At 39.2% G+C, this 16,557-nt stretch overlaps 1 protein-coding gene across 3 annotated transcripts in view; it reads left to right on the forward strand.

Moving 5' to 3' along the window:
- LOC104873985 (zinc finger CCHC-type and RNA-binding motif-containing protein 1) overlaps positions 1–14,307 on the forward strand; it is a 179,219-nt gene extending 164,912 nt beyond the window's left edge. The window contains exons 2-9 of one of the 3 annotated variants that reach the window (XM_019210114.2): positions 649–804; positions 1,361–1,446; positions 3,035–3,063; positions 7,863–7,974; positions 8,314–8,421; positions 11,936–12,045; positions 12,139–12,214; positions 13,537–14,307. In XM_019210114.2, coding sequence (XP_019065659.1) covers positions 1,363–1,446; positions 3,035–3,063; positions 7,863–7,974; positions 8,314–8,421; positions 11,936–12,045; positions 12,139–12,214; positions 13,537–13,665 — 648 coding nt within the window. In that variant the 5' untranslated portion in view covers positions 649–804; positions 1,361–1,362 and the 3' untranslated portion in view covers positions 13,666–14,307. Of the gene's footprint in view, positions 1–6; positions 19–648; positions 805–1,360; positions 1,447–3,034; positions 3,064–7,862; positions 7,975–8,313; positions 8,422–11,935; positions 12,046–12,138; positions 12,215–13,536 lie in introns of those variants that run through there. The other 2 variants (XM_010640926.1, XM_010640924.3) reach the window with 2 other exon arrangements.
- The last annotated feature ends 2,250 nt before the right edge of the window (positions 14,308–16,557 follow it).

Below are 16,557 nucleotides of genomic sequence, written 5' to 3' on the forward strand. Positions count from 1 at the left end.
GGGCCACCTTCCCTGAAGGTAACCGCTTCCTTACCTGAGGCCATTCCCCGACCCTGCAGCCCAGCCCTTTCGCCCCTTTCCTCCCTCCCGTCGACCCTTTGATTCTAGGACGTCAGCCTTCGCCTGCCGCGTACTTCTCTGCACAAGGTCTAAATGCTGTGGTCTCTAACTGGAAACTTATTACAGCGACCAGTGAATGGCGTTCTTGCTGTTTTCTAAATAACTCGGGCACCAAACCTCAAACAACTGTTCCTTTACTTCGCAAATCGGCGGGACTTAGCACTGTATTTTGCTGTTTGTGATCGTCTCCTCCCCACCCAGATGCGATTTATCTCGAAAATCTAAACTTGGATTAATATATGTCCGATTCAGAACTGGGGAGGCTGAGGCGCAAGGATCATTGAGTTCGAGGCCAGGCCGTGAACTTGGCTAAACCGTGTCTCAATTTTCTTAAAAAAGAGGCTGGACTGTAATTAAGTGGGAGAGCATTCCTGGGTTCTATTCCCGGTATTGCAAAATTATAATAATTTTTATGGCTAATTTGCTTACGTGCTAATTTGCTTACATCGTGAAATAAGATCGGAAGATAATTACAGTTGATTTATATATGTATATATATATATATATATTTTTTTTTTTCCATTCCAGTTCCTTCACTGCCCCTAAATGTGAACGAGAAATTTTAGCTTCACGCTTCTGACAATCACAAATGGTTCCCAACAGAACTGTTATCAAAGATTAGTGGCTGAATTTATGAGCCATCAGGCCTTTCTTGAAGTGGGCTGGCTAGGGCAAGGTATTCAGGTATGAAAACACTTTATAGCTTTTAACCTCAGGGAGGTTCACAGTAGCCTCAGGGTTTCTTTGGTTTTGAATTTTTTGGTACCTGGATTGAACTTGGGACCTTCAACTTGCAAGGCACTTGGAAGGCAGAGGGCGGCACCACTGAGCTAAATCCCCCGCCCAAGTTTCTCAATCTTTTTGAAGACTCTCCTGTCCTGACGCAGACAGGCCTGCACTAACAGGGTCAAAGAAGCTACTTGCAAGAAGGACCATAAAAACTCTTTAAGTAGTGGGCTAGGGATTTAGCTCAGGGGTTCAATTGCCTGCCTTGCAAGCACAGTGTCTTGAATTCAATCCCTGGTACAAAAAAACAAAACAAAACAAAAAAATTTTAAGTGGTGCTGGGAAAGGGGGAAGCCTTAATTCTCCCAGATGGAATGATTCTAACTGCTTAGACTGTAAGAAAGGTGTGTTATTCACCATAATTAAATCAGTGATTGCCTGTATATTTGGTTTGAGTTGGAATGAAGAATACCTACTTTAGAGAACTTATGTGTTGGCTTGTTTTCCATTTTAGAAATGAGTGGTGGCTTGGCTCCAAGTAAAAGCACAGTGTATGTGTCCAACTTACCCTTCTCCCTGACAAACAACGATTTATACCGGGTAAGTTTTTTGTTTTTTCCTGCGTGTGTTTTAATGTTAATACATTATTTATGTATGGAACCCTCTACTGGATATACAACATAACTTACCCCACTAGTTCTCCCTGGGAAATACCCAAATGATTATGTTATGATGCACTTAAGCCATGAATATCAAAGACATCTTTTGCAAATATGAATAAGTGAAAAAAATTGAAACATAATTTTCAAAGAGAATTTAAAGCACTTTGAGGGTAGAAGTAATAGTACCATGAATTCAATGCAAGATAACACTGAGATACATTTCCAGCCTGTATGTGTCTCTCTCTCTCTCTCTCCCCTTTCCTCTTCTTTCCTCCCCCCTCCCCTCTTCTTTCTTTTTCTTTCTTTCTTCAATTTATTTAGACAGGGTCTTCCTATGTAGTTCAGGCTGGCCTAGAACTCAATATGTAGCCCAGGCTGGCCTGGCAATCCTCCTGCCTCAGTGCTGGGATTACAGGCGTATTTTTGGAGACAGGATGTTGTCACATGGCTGAATTGCCCAGGCTGTGCTCCAATTTGTCATTCTCCTGCCTCAACCTCCTCTGGGATTACCAGCTTGCACCAGGATACTTGGCTTGGCTTACTTGGCTTTTGAAACTGGTAATAGGATAGAGGTTTGCAAACAGATGTTTTTCCAAGCTAACCCTTGGTCTGCAAGTATCTTACTTTACATACATGGCAGAAGCCTAACAGTTTAATACATTTTGTTTTCAGTTCATGAAAAGGTGCCTGAGGTGGGGAAAATACCTTTCAACATTTTCTTTTTTTTTGTTTTGTTTTGTTTTTTTGAGACACAGGGTCTCACTATGTAGTTGAGACTAACCTGGAACTCACTGTGTAGTCCAGGCTGGTCTCGAACTCATAGTGATCCTCTTGCCTCAGCCTCCAAAGTGCTGGGATTACAGGCATGAGCCACCACACCTGGCCTCAACATTTTCTTTCACCTCTTTACCTTACAGAGAACAAAATTGTCCTGATACCTGTCTTACAAATAGCTAGCTGAGAGGAAGTAGGAAGAATCTGAATCCTGTCTTCAACAGGGCCCCTTTTTTTTTTTTGCTTTTTTAGGTAGTTATGAACCAGAGAGATGTTGCATATGTGATGCAGAGAACTTGATTAATTAAGACATCTTGAATTTTAAAAAATAGTTTCACTGTACCAAAATAAAGATTTAATATACTGAAAATATATTATGTTCTGAGTAATTTTTTAAGAGAATAAATACACATCAGAGAACAAAAAGACAAAAAGCAAGCACAAGGTCTTGAGTTCAATCCTGATAACAGGAAAAAAAGAAAGAAAACTATAAGAGCTATAAGTACATACTGTCTGAAACTACAAATGAGGATGCTTAGGGGGACGATTGTAGAAGGGAATATAGGGCCAACTGTAAAGTACCACCAACATAATGGTGGACAGAAAATGGAGACTCTGGAAATGGATTTTTTATTCTGGAAACTGAAAATCAGAATTTTTCATAAACTATAGTAAAGAATTTGCTCATTGTATACAACCTGAAAATGATTTTTATTTCAAATTATAAATTATTGTGTGGTCTTTTCTTTCAGATATTTTCCAAGTATGGCAAAGTTGTAAAGTAAGTATTCATGTTACAAGATACTGACATAACAGAGGGAAAAAACTATTATTGTTCATGTTTTAACATATTTCTTCTCATGTATGTATAAAGGTATAGACATTAACATTGTACATGCGATTTTCTTTTTTTAACTTGATATTGAAAGTGGCTGGTCATATACTGTACTAAATAGATGCACCCTTATATTTAATTTTTTTGGCATTAGTTTATATATAATTTATTTTACAAACTTTTATAATTTCTTACCATATTACTAAGAATGAAAAGATAACTCTGCTATCTAAAGTGTAAAGACTGGATGAAACATTTTAGTGTCAAGAAAATATTGGGTATACAATTTAGTAAATAAAGACTATAAAAAGAAGTCTTTAAAAAAGAATTTGAGGCTCTTGTTTATTTAACTTTTTTTTTTTTTGGTACCGGAGATTGAACTCAGGTCCTTGTGCTTGCAAGGCAGGTCACTGAACCACTGAGTTAAATTCCCAGCCCTATTTAACTATTTTAAATCAACCAATTAACTATATTTTGGGGCAAAACAATGAAAGTAAAATACTATCATTCCTAACTATCTTGAAATAAAATACATTCTGACATAAATGTAAAATCCTATCTGAATACCAAAAATGAAAGCATGTTTGTCTGGAATAGTTACTTTTCTTTTTACTTCCACAAGTGAATATTGAACAACTAAAGTGTGTGAGCACTTACTTTAAACTTCCTTGCTATTACAAATCATTATTAAAAATGCTTCTCACCTGGCTTGGTGGCACATGCCTGTACACCCAGCACTCGGGAACCTGAGGCAGGAGGATCACCACTAGTTCAAAGCCTGAACAACAGTGAGACCTGTCTCAGAAAAAAATAAAACAGAAATAATGCTTCTGGGCGAATGTGTACAGAATTTTCAATACTCATCTTCAACCAAAACAGTAATGCTGATGACGTAACACATAAATGAGCATGTACCTTTATATGTGCTAGTCATTGTTTTCATCTCTTCACATGTGATCTCATTCCATTCACATGCCCTTTAATGTATGGATTATTATTATCCTAATCTTACACGTGAAACTATAGTACACGGTCACCTTCAAGTCACTGCTGGTTACATGGTGGAGGCAAGATGTGAACACAACAATCTGAGTCCCAAGTCTACTCCCTTCTGTGTCCCATTTACCTATCTGGGTGTTTTCCCCCGCTCTGCTAAAATACCAAAATCTCCATACAAATATATAACTAAGAAAAGAATGGGATAAAGTTAAAACCCAGAGTTTCAAGCACCTATAAACAGGGAGGGCCTGATCTGGAGAATTCAAGAAGTTTTATTTAGGTCTGTATGCTTTGAGTTGAAACCTAACGGCTGAGTAAGACTTACATAGTCAAAAATAATGGGAGGAACATTCAGGAACAGGAAATCACATGTGCACAGCTCTGTGTCAAGAGAAAATATCGAAAGATCAAGAAAGAAAGCCATATGGGCCTGGTGGCAACATTGGAATCCTGGGACTCTGGAGGTGAAACAGGAGGATTGCTCCAAATCAAGGCCAACCTGGACTACATCATGAGCCCCTATATCAAAAACAAAAAACAAGAAAGAAAAGGAAAAGGCCAGGCGTGGTGCCGTATCCCAATGATTCCAGCTCCAGAAGGCTGCAGCAGCAGGATGATTTAGACCTTAACTTTAATAATCATTATAAAAACATCAAGAAGTTACAGCATCTCTCTTACTTGATACTGTTTTTCAAAGTGAGTTGAACATTTTACTGTGTATGGTCACTTAATACTGTAGCAAGACAACCAAACTAAATTTCACCCTCCATCTAGTGCTTGACTTCTCTTCTTTACTCTTAATCCCATTTGTCCTCTGCTCCACTGGTCTGTGTCTTTTTGTGCCAGTACCATGCTGTTTTTGTTGCTATGGCTTTGTGGTATGATTTGAAATGAACTGTGGTGCCTCTAGCTTTGCTGTTTTTGTTTAGGATTACTTTGGCTGTTCTGGTTCTTTGTGCTTCCACATGAATTTCAGGACTTCTTTTTTCTCCTTTGGTGAAGAATGTCATTGAAATTTTGATGGCAGTTGCATTGAATGTGTGGATTACTTTTGGCAAAATGGCCATTTTAATTATATTAATTCAGCCAATCCATGAATATGGGAGTTCTTTCCATCTTCTGATGTCTTTGGTTTTTTTGGTGTTTTTAATTTTCATTGTAGAAGTTTTTCACCTCCTTGGTTAGGTTTATCACTTGGATTTTGGGTAGTTTTTTTTTTTAATATATATTTTGAATAGAATTATTTTCCTGCTTTCTTTCTCAGCTAGTTCATTATTGGCATATAGAAAAGGTAATGTTGATTTTGTGTCCTACTGCTAAGTGGATTTTATCAAAATTCTTTCAGTAGGGTCTAAATTTCTAAGTAAAAGATCATAAAATCTTCCCTTCCAATTTGTATCCCTTTTATTTGTTTCTTTAGCCTAAATGATCTTGCTAATATTTCAAGTACTATATTGAGTAGGAGTAGTGAACTTTGACTTGCTTGCTTTGTTCTTAATTTTAGTCAAAGTACTTTTAGTTTTGCCCCATTCACAATAATGTTGGCTGTGGGTTGTTGTATATATCCTTTACTATACCTTCAATATCTAGTTTCTTCAGAGCTCTATTGTGAAGGAATGCTGAATCTATTCATATGGTGTATGTTTATTGATTTGCATCTTGAACATACTTGTATCCCTGCAATGAAACATATGATTGTGGTGTAGAATATTTGTAACATACTGTTGAAAAGAATTTTGACGTGTATCTTCATGAAGGTTATTGGTGTATCCTTTTTTGCTATGTCCTTCTTTCAGTTTTTAGTATTAGTGTGTTACTTGCCTCTCATAACAAATCTTTCTTTTGTTCCTTTCCTTTGGACAAGTTTGAGGAGGATTGGTGTTAGTTCTTAACACCAGGGAACCTGTCTGGTCCTGGCCCCCCCCCCTTTTTTTTTCTGGCCTCGAACTCACTAATCCTACTGTCTCAGCCTGGGATCACAGTGCTGGGATTATAGGCATGTGCCAACATGCCTGGTTGTCTTGAGCTTTTTATGGTTGGGAGCCTTATTACTGCTTTAATCTCAATTGCTTATTACTGATCTGTTTAGTAAACAAGAAGTAACAAGCTCATCTTGTATCCACTTCAATGCAGCCTTGGAAGTAGCCTTTACTACAAAGAACTATGTGGAGAATTGGTTCTCCCACCCCAGGAGGCATGGATCAAATTCAGGACCTTGTGCTTGTGAGGCAGGTGGTGCACCACTGAGCTAAATCCCTGGCCCTGGAGCCTTATTCTTAAACCATACTAAATGCCATGAGGTTAGCCAACACACCCAGCACTCTTAAAACAATGCAAATATCCTGCTCACATAAAAATTTTATTTTAGACTTAAGATATGTTGTTGGTTCTTTCCTGATTCAACTTCTACCCTGACGTTACAAACTGGTGACTTTCTGATGAGGCATGGTACTGCACACCTGTGATCCCAGGACTGTGATCCCAGTGAGGCAAGGGGATCGCGTGGGCTACGTAGTGAGTTCAGGGGCAGTGTGAACTACACAGCAAGACCCTCTGTCAAACAAACAAACAAAGGTGATTTTTCTGTCACCAGCAGTCATGTTTGTTCACCAGTCACCCATTGGCATTCTGTTGTAAGCTAGAGCTCTCCTTTCTTGCCCACTTATTTATGTTACTGGTAGAGAATTCCTACCTTTTCTGTTTTTAATTCATTTTTTTTTTCATTGAGTTTATTGGTACTTTTTAAGTATACAGTACAGTTACATTCATCACTGGGATCTTGTACCTTTACATGATAGTTCTTGGTTCTCATTTTTGCCCCATACCCCTGTCCTTCATTCCCTCTCCCCTCCCCGATTTACAAAGATTTTGTTTCCATTTTTTCCTTTTCTCATATTTTTTTCTTTTCCCTTATTTCCTTTCCCCTACCCTTCCCACTTCCCCTACACCTTTAGCCCTTTCTTCCTATTTCACATTGACAGTTATACAATTGGATCTTTTGTACACTTTTAGTTTTTCACACCAGATTTAATTCATTATTGTACTTTAGTTTTGGACTTGACCAGTGGTACCTCTTTTTTACTGGCTTCTATTGTATTGTGCCATGACCCATCTTTTGGTTTCCCTTTCTTCATAACAGTAAACAAGTGACAAGCTCATCTTTTACCTACATTGGCTGTTACCCCAAAGAATCCTGTTGAGCATTGTTCCTAAATCACACTAAATGGCACATGGTTATCCCACAGCTTCAACACTAGGCAAATTCCAGAGGCAGAAAAAAAGCAAGCTCTTTGCTTTTATTGTCCTGCCTTTCGAATAACCAGGAGCTGGGCTAAGAACCACTGAACTAACTGGAGGCAGCTGCAACAGAAAAATACTAAGAATAGAGAGCCAGGCACAGTGGTGCCACACCTGTAATATCAGCATGTGGGAAGGCTGAGAAACAGGATAGGAAGTTAAACGCCAACCTAGTGTATAGTTAGTTCCTGGCCATCGTGAGCTATATACCAAGACCTTATCTCAGAAGGGTCTGGAGTGGTAGTTTAGCAATCCCCTGCATTGAGTCTCCAGTTCTCCCTTCCAAATACAGTTAAGATTCCAAATAATTTTATTTTTTATGTAGAATGCCTCATTTTGTTTTTCTTATTCAATCTTTTCTTTAGTCTTTTTTTAAAGCTTCAGTTTTCTAAGTATTAGTATGTTTTATTGCTTTCTTTTTAATTTGCTCTTTGTTTTTACTTTTTAAGGGTTACTATAATGAAAGACAAAGATACAAGGAAGAGTAAAGGGGTTGCATTTATTTTATTTTTGGATAAAGACTCTGCACAAAACTGTACCAGAGCCATAAACAACAAACAGGTAAGCCATTCATTTGCATCAATTTCTTTTTAAATCCCAAAAGCCTTTGCATTTATTCAGACCAAAAAACATGGAAAAACAGGAGCTGGTCAAACATGGTGAATATCAGTAGATTCAGAGAATATCTGACTTATGTCAAAGTTGTATTGGGTTCTCAAAACACTGGCAGAATGTAAGAAAAAAAATAGTATAGAATAGACTATCAGACATGAGTAGGAAAATTGATAAATTAATGTACCCTGGAAATGGAATTGAAGGTTTGCAGGAATAGGATCGAATTACTAGTTTTAGATTCCAGTGAAATACAACCTTCTACATTTACATTTTTCTCTGGTTTAGTTGTTTGGTAGAGTGATAAAGGCAAGCATTGCTATTGACAATGGGAGAGCAGCTGAATTCATCCGAAGGCGAAACTACTTTGATAAATCCAAGTGTTATGAATGTGGGGTGAGTACACCTGAAGCTTCATGAAATCTTCTGCACATTTGTTTCCTTGAAGGTGTTTTCCACATCAGTCTTTTATTGGTGCCCACCAGAACTTCAGACAGGCTGTAACCAGGTGACGAAAGTTGCTTTACTTAGACTCTCATCTAAGTAAAGCTTAACTGAAAGGTATTTATGAAACGCAGTGTTGCATGCTTGCAATCCCAGCTTCATGGAAGGATGAGGCAGGAGAATTGCATGTTTGATGCCAGCCTATGGAACTTAGCAAGATCCTGTCTCAGTGAAAGGTGGGAGTGTAGCTCAGTAGTAAAGACACCTGGAGTCCATTGCCTACTACCAGAAAAGAAAGAGAGAGAACAGACAGAGAAAAGAAAGCAGAATTAAATGAAAGATAATCTGGGGTAGGCAGGTAGCTCAGTTGTTAGAGAGCTTGCCTAGCATGCTGAGGCCATGGATTTACTCTCCAGGACTGACAAAAACAACATGAGTTTTTACTTTTTTTTTTTTTTTGGTACTGGAATCAAACTCAGGACCTTGACCTTGCAAGGCAGGCACAGCACCACTGAGCTAAATCCCTGGACCCAACTTGGGTTTTTTTAGGTAAACACAGAGTGATACTTTTCTCTAGTTTCTAGATCCTTAAAACTTTACTAAAAAGTGTTCCTTATTCACTTCATGCCGGAAAGCTTTTAACGATTGATCAATTTATTTTATGCTACCTGTTTCTGTAACATTTGGGCAGTGGCCAGTGTCACAGTTCACCACCATTATCATCTGTCCCATCCTCTGTGAGATATTACGAATTGAATTTTTGTTGCTGACATGCATTCTCACTGTGTTGCCCAGGTAGGTCTCAAACTGACGGGCTCAAGTTATCCTCCTGCCTTAGCCTCTCAGGTAGCTGGGACTATAGGCATGCAACACCACACTTGGCTGTTTTGAGTTTTTTCCTAGTAGTGATGTTAATGTTTTGTAACTGTGCTATGCCTTCATTTTCTTCTCTGAGTATCCTCATGATCCACTGTTATCCACTTAACGTTTCAATGATTAGAAGACATACATAGCCAGAGTTTTCTTTTTTTTTTTTTTTTTTTTTTTGGGGTTTTTTGAGACAGGGTCTCACTATGTCTAGGGTAGTCTCAGACTCACAGCGATCCTCTTCCCCCAGCCTCCTGAGTGCTGGGATTACAGGTGTGCACCACCACGCCTGGCTGAGAGAAGAGTTTTCTACCAAGCTCATAATGGTTCCAAGGGAATTTTAGTCTGTCTCTTTCAGCTGTTGCTTTCTAAAATGACTTGGTAACATACTGCAGAAACTGAGCCCAGAGCTAGAGTGCTGGTGAGATAATTAGTAAGAAACACTACCTAGCTGCAGTCACCGAGGAGGAGATGGTTTGGGTCCTTCCTCACTATCACTCTGCTCCCATTTCCCATCAGAGACACAGCCAGATGTGTGGCTCACACCTGCAACCCAGTACTCCGGAGGAGGAGGAGGACTGAGAATTTAAGGCCAGCTGAGATGGTATCATAAGACCCCTTCACAAAAAAAGTGATATACATGTGTATGCAACCTGCAGATAGCAAAACACATAGATGACTAGAAAGAGGGAGTAAACGATGGCATAGATATGCTTTGTCCATTCCTGATGATTGTAAATCCTCTTGAGTGAATGTGTTCTGAACTGTATTTTCGAAACCTTAAAGTTTTAGAAATGTGGAATGCACAAATCCTTGATTCAGTGACAACTGCCTAAGCAAATAAAGAAAAATTGAAAATACACATATATGTAGGCATGGTGACATATGCCTCTGCTCCCAGCATTCAGGTGGCCAAGGCAGAAGAACCTCACGTTCAAGGCCAACCTGGGGTAGTGATGGTGAGCCTTACAGACCTGGGAGTGATACAGACACCTTGATATAGCACTGCTGCCCAGATGAATGTTAATTGGTTTCTTTTGTTTAGGGATCCACAGATTTGTTATGTTCTACTTTGTACTTTTTTATATTTAATCCTCCTCAAAATACTGTTTACATCTATTTATCCTGGTTTTTCCCTGTTATTTCACCAGTAATTCTTTTTTCAATATGAGACAAATTAACACTTTTTGGTTTACCATTGTTCCAAACACAGTTTGGAAATCTATCATTATTATTCTTTGAACTGATGATCAGACCTGGGTGTTGCACATCATTCTTGCAACCTCTTGCCTCAGCCTCCCAATCTGCTGGGATTACAGGAATGTGTCATAGCAATTGTCTGAGAAACGTGTCTTTAAATACATACTCTCTGCAACTCAATTAAGGATAAATGACATCACTTCTGTTGAGCTATGTCCCATGTGTACAAAGTGTATGGCCTATGATCTGTGTGCTCCTTTGTCAAATGTAAAAACATAATTTTTCCTTTTATTGTTCTTTCGTTTTTATGCAGTACTGGGGAATGAACCCAGGGCCTTCGCACTGACCTCGTGCATCCCCATCCCTTTTTTTCTTTTCAGGTAGGGTCTCATTGAGATTACACTCTGGGTTCAAACTTGAAAGCTTCCTGCCTCAGCTTCCCAGAGTGCTAGAATTATAGGCATGTGCCATTACCCACACACCACTCTTTTTTTTGTACCATGGATCAAACTTGGGACCTTGCACTTGCAAAGCAGGCAGTGGCACCACTGAGCTAGATCATATACAGATCTGTGTTTTACAGTTCAGTGTTCAGCTCATTATGAGTAATTGTTTAGTCCATCTCTGTCATTTAGGAGCATGATATAAGCTATAAGTATAATTTTAAATTTTCAGCCACATTAAAAAAGAGACAAGTTGGCAGAGAGTACAGCTCAAAGGTAGATTGAACTTCTCCATGCAAGGCCCTAGGTTTAATCCTGAGCAACTCATTCATGAAAAGGTAAAAATTAGCAATGGACTAATATTTTCTACTTCCCAAATCCCACCACCAAAAGGGTTGAAACAATAGGATCTCATATTGAAGCCAAACCTGAGCAATTCAGTAATTTTAAAAGATCCTGTCTCTAAATAAAAAAGCATTATGGATATAGCTCATCAGGGAGGTCTTGCATTGAATCCCATTACCATCAAAATAAAAAAACAAAAACTGTATTAAACACTATCTTGCAAATTTATAAATAGGATTTTTTGGTTGTTTTTTGTGGGGGGTTGGTTTTTTTCTTTTTTTTTCCCCCACTAGACAAGGTCTCATTCTGTATCACATTGGCCTTGAACATACTTGTACTAGCCCAGGCTATCACTCTAGGTGATTCTTTTTCCTCAGCTTCCCAGACCATGGGTTCAGAAGAGTGCACCACCACATCTACGTACTCCTGAATTCTTGGGACTCATTATGTCACATACTCTTCCTTCTAAAAGTTTATCATTAATTCATTTTGTATATACTCAGTATGAGAATATTCTTTTTTAAATTCTAAAAGCTTGTAGTTGCAGAATACCCGGTAAGTTAATAACAATAATAAATACAGCATCTTTCCTTTTCAATGCTCAACAAAAGGAAAGCGGACACTTAAGTTATGCCTGTCCGAAAAATATGCTTGGAGAACGTGAGCCTCCAAAGAAGAAAGAAAAAAAGAAGAAAAAGAAAATCGCCGAACCAGAAGAAATGTGAGTAATCCGCCCTCGCTGGGTACCTTAGGGTCAGCTTCTGTCTTTAATGCTGCCTGATTACATTCTGCTGTTTCTCCTCCAATGTGGTAGGGAGGACGTAGCAGAAAGCGAAGACGAAGGGGAAGACCCCGCTCTGGACAGTCTCAGCCAAGCCATCGCGTCCCAGGTACCAAGTTGTTTGCATTTGCGGGGCTGGGACTCAAGCCCAAGGCCTCTTTTGTTCTAGGGAAGTGCTGACCTTTTCTTTCTTCCCTTTTTTTTTTTCCTTTCTTTTCGTAGTGCTTGGGATGAGTAAAGTGTTCTTTTGTAAGATCCTGTATGGTAGTTGCCTTAGATTGAAGTTTTATATCTTTTCAGTCTCGTGGCAACTTCTGTTCTCCCCCTTCATTAAAAGTCTGAGAAGACAGGCTGTCTCTCTAAGGCCTTGGTGTGTGAAACGTCGCCATCATCTCCCTGTGTAGCCAGGATGGCTTGAATTCAGTGATCCTCCTGCATCAGCCTCCCGAGTGCCGGGATTACACACATGCACCAGCACACCCAGCCAGGGCAGTATGAGGGACTGAACACAGGGGCTGCACTCAACAAGCTACGCCCCCACCCCTTACCTGTTTTCATTATAGAATTGAGCAGAACGGTTTGACTGAATTGAGTTTGGTCCAACCAAAAACATTTTCTAGAAAGTGCCTAGGATGGGGATGTAGCTCAGCGTTAAGACCTTCCCTAGCATTCGTGAGGTCCTGGTTTGGTCCCAGCCCATCAAAGAGTAAAAATAGTGCTACACACCTGTAACCCTAGCGGTGAAGGAGACTGAGGCAGGAGGACTGCAAGTTCAAGTCCACCACCTGGGCAATTTAGCGAGACCTTCTCTCAAAATGCAAAATGAAGAGGGCTGGTGATGTAGCTCAGTGGTAGAGTGCCCTTGGGTTCAGTCCCCAGTATGGCAAAACTAATAGCAGTGATAGTAACAGTAATCATCATAACAAAGTGCTCAGGACAGCCAGGCACGGGGATGCGTGCCTATAATCCCAGCTACTAAGGAGGGTGGAGCAGGAGGGTCTCAAATTGAACCAGACTCAGTCTCAAAATTTAAAAAGTAAGTGCCAGGCATGGTGGCACAGGTCTGTAATCCCAGTACACCCAGGAGGCTGAGGCAAGAGGATAGCCACAAGGTCAAGGACAGTATACTGAGTTCAAAGCCAAACTTAACTCAAAGCAAGACCCAATCTCCAAAACAAAACAAAAAACATGGGAGAATAGTTCCTGTAACCCTGGGCCCATCCCCATTTCTGCACGCAGGCAAACGTTACCTGGGATGATTTTGAGCAGTGCAGTGCTGGGGACCAAGCATGGTCGTGGGGAGGATGTCTTGTTGTCTGCCTGGCCTAGGAGGGTGGGAAGCCCTGGTGTTTGTGTTGACTTCACCATGCAGGAATTAATGTACCCTAAATAAAACCTTGGTTTGGTTTTGTTTTCTGAATCCCTTTCCAGCAAGCCAAGATCGAAGAACAGAACAAATGGAAGCCCAGTGCGGGGGGCCCCTCAACGTCAGAGGATTCACGGCGCCCAAGGATAAAGAAGAGCACATACTTCAGTGATGAGGAAGAGTTTAGTGATTAGAGTAGTATCATGTAATGTCCGGAAAATAAAAACTATCTGCAGTACAAATTATTTGCATATAACAGCACTTAGGACCAGATAGTATTTTTTACCATAAAGTAGTGTGGAGAAAATAATAAATAATTTTTTAAAGTATCACATTTTACAGGTGGCACAGACTCTGACATAAGTAATAATGTATAAATCCCAAAACAATACAAAGTCTTGTGTCAAGTCACACTTCTTGCTACCTCTGAGCTCTCATCCCATACCATCTAGTCAGGGGATGAGTTATCACCTGTAACTATTGAGCATCAAAATATGACTAATCTAAAAAACAAAAAAAAAGTATCATGTTTTGAACTGTGTGCGGTGACACACTTTTATAATCTTAGTGTTCGGTGAGGCTGAGGTGTAAGGACTACAAGTTGAAGCCCAGTCTGGGAAATTTAGCAATTTAACCAGACCCTGTCTTACAATAAAAATTAAAAAGTTACACCAATGATGTAGCTCACTATGAAGGCCCTGGGTTCAATTCCCAGGGACGCCCCCACCCCAAAATCATTTCTACCTTGCCTTGGCATAGTACAGACTTAATATCTCTATTTTTTCTTTTTTTTTAAGATGGGGTCTCACTTTGTAGGCTGGCCTTGAATTCACTATGTAGCTCAGGTTGGCCTCAAACTTGCAAAATCCTCCTACCTCAGCCTCCAGAGTGCTGGGATTACAGGCATGTGCCACCATATCTGGCTTAACACCTCTAATTTAAAAACCTAAAATGCTCTAAAATCCAAAATTTTGAGCACCAATATGATGACTCAAGTGGAAAATCGCACACCGTGCAACTGTGATTCATGAAAAGTACTATATTTTTGCCTTTAGTTTATGTATATAAGGTAATTATGAAACATAAGTGAATTTCATGCTTAGACTGAGGTTCCATCCAAAAAATATCACAGTCTGGGGGCTGGGGATTTAGCTCAGCGGTTCAGTGGCCTGCCTTGCAAGCGCAAGGACCTGAGTTCAATCCCAGGTACCAAAAAAAAAAAACCAAAAAACAAAAAATATCACAGTCTGTATATGTACATACTCTAAAATAATTCTGGTTCTGAATTTTTTGTTTGGTGTAGTTTTTTGAGACGGGGTCTTGGGTAGTTCAGAATGGCGTTGAACTCACTACATAGTAGATCAGGCTGGCCTCAAACTCTCGGCAGTCTTCCTGCCTCAGCCTGCCACTTACTGGAATTAGAAGCTGAGTACCACCATACCTGGCTGGCCCAAGTATTGTAAAACTCAGTATTTGTTACTAATAATAAATCTTGAAAATAGCTAATTTTAATAAAAACAAAGCAAATACTACCATAGTAATAGTATTGTTATCCTATAAGAAAGTACATATTAAAATGATTTGACAAATTCACTATAAATGCTTTAGTCATGTTTCTTTTATGAGTACTTTTGAAATAAATTTAAAACTCAAACTTCATAAAGTGAAAAATGGTTTATTAATAGTACTGTCTATAAACTTTTCAAAAGGATGTCTTTAAATATGGGCATCTCATTATCTTTTAGCTTTATCCCAGTCTGGATGTATAGAAGTTGTAAAGATGCATAAAATCCCTGAGTATAGTAATACATGCCTGTCAACCCAGCACTTGGGAGGCTGAGGCAGGAGAATGCTATGAATTCCATGCCAGCCTGGACTACATGGTAAGTTCAAGGCCAGCCTGAACTGCAGAGAAAAACCCTATACCAGCAAAAATCCATAAAATAGTAGATCTAACAGGTTTATAACCAAACAGCATGTACCTATCTACTTTGCCTGGAATAACAAATTCTGTTTTCAGACACAACTACTTTGAATTGTTTTATATGTGTGAACACACACACACACACACACACACAGACACACACATATGTATCCTATAATAAACTGCAAATATCTTTGTCAGTTCACGAAAGGATAGAGGAGGATTTTGAAAACCATGATACTGCCCCTTTTGCCTTCCTCCATATCCCCAATGTAGCTATGTTAAAATTTTTATTAAATCCGCATCGATGTTTCATAGGGCCAGGGATTTAGCTCAGTGGTTATGCTACCTACCTCACAAGCACAAGGACCTGAGTTTGATCCCTAATACTGAAAAAAATTTTTTTTTCAGTTTTTGTAAAAGATCATATAGGTACAGTAGTTTTCGTTTCATGTATTGATTACATTTTGTATTTATGAGTAAATCTTCCTTTAATTCAGTGGTTGGTTATATAAGAGTGGGGTTATGGGGTGCTTAATTTTCTATATTGTATATTCTGTACTGTTTAAAGCTTTGTAAGAACACCTACATTTACCTTTTTAATTACTAAAAGCAATAAAATATTTCTACTTTGAAACTGCAAAGCAGTGAAAATGTTAACCACCCCACCGACCTAGATTCTTCCAAATTTCAACACAAAACCAGACAGAATAATTGAGTGCAGTACTCTTCTTTCCCTTCACCCATTAGTTTCATACTATGCAAAGCAGAGAAAAGTTCTGTCTTCCATAAAAACAAGTTTTCCCAAATACCTAAAGCAGGCTTAAACAGAAAATGAGCTAGTCCCATAAACAATAAATAGTAAATAATAATGAATTATTTTTCTTCTGATACTGGAAACTGAACCCAGAGCCTTGTGCATGCTAGGCTAGCATCTATTCCTGAGCAGTATCCCCAACCCTTATTGAATTTTACACATAGTCTTAATGAGTAACTGAGGTTGGCCCAAACTCCTGGGTTAAAACAGTCATCCCTGCCTCAGCTTCTCAGTAGGTGGGATTGCAGGAGTGTGCCACCATGTGTACTGTGACGAATGTTTTTATTGTTACTGAAAAAAACTGCAGGCATGTTGTCACAAAGCTGAAATGACACCTTGGGAGGC

Source organism: Fukomys damarensis, unplaced genomic scaffold (assembly GCF_012274545.1).
Source record: "Fukomys damarensis isolate Sample0158 unplaced genomic scaffold, DMR_v1.0_HiC HiC_scaffold_15, whole genome shotgun sequence".
Classification (NCBI taxonomy): Eukaryota; Metazoa; Chordata; class Mammalia; order Rodentia; family Bathyergidae; genus Fukomys; species Fukomys damarensis.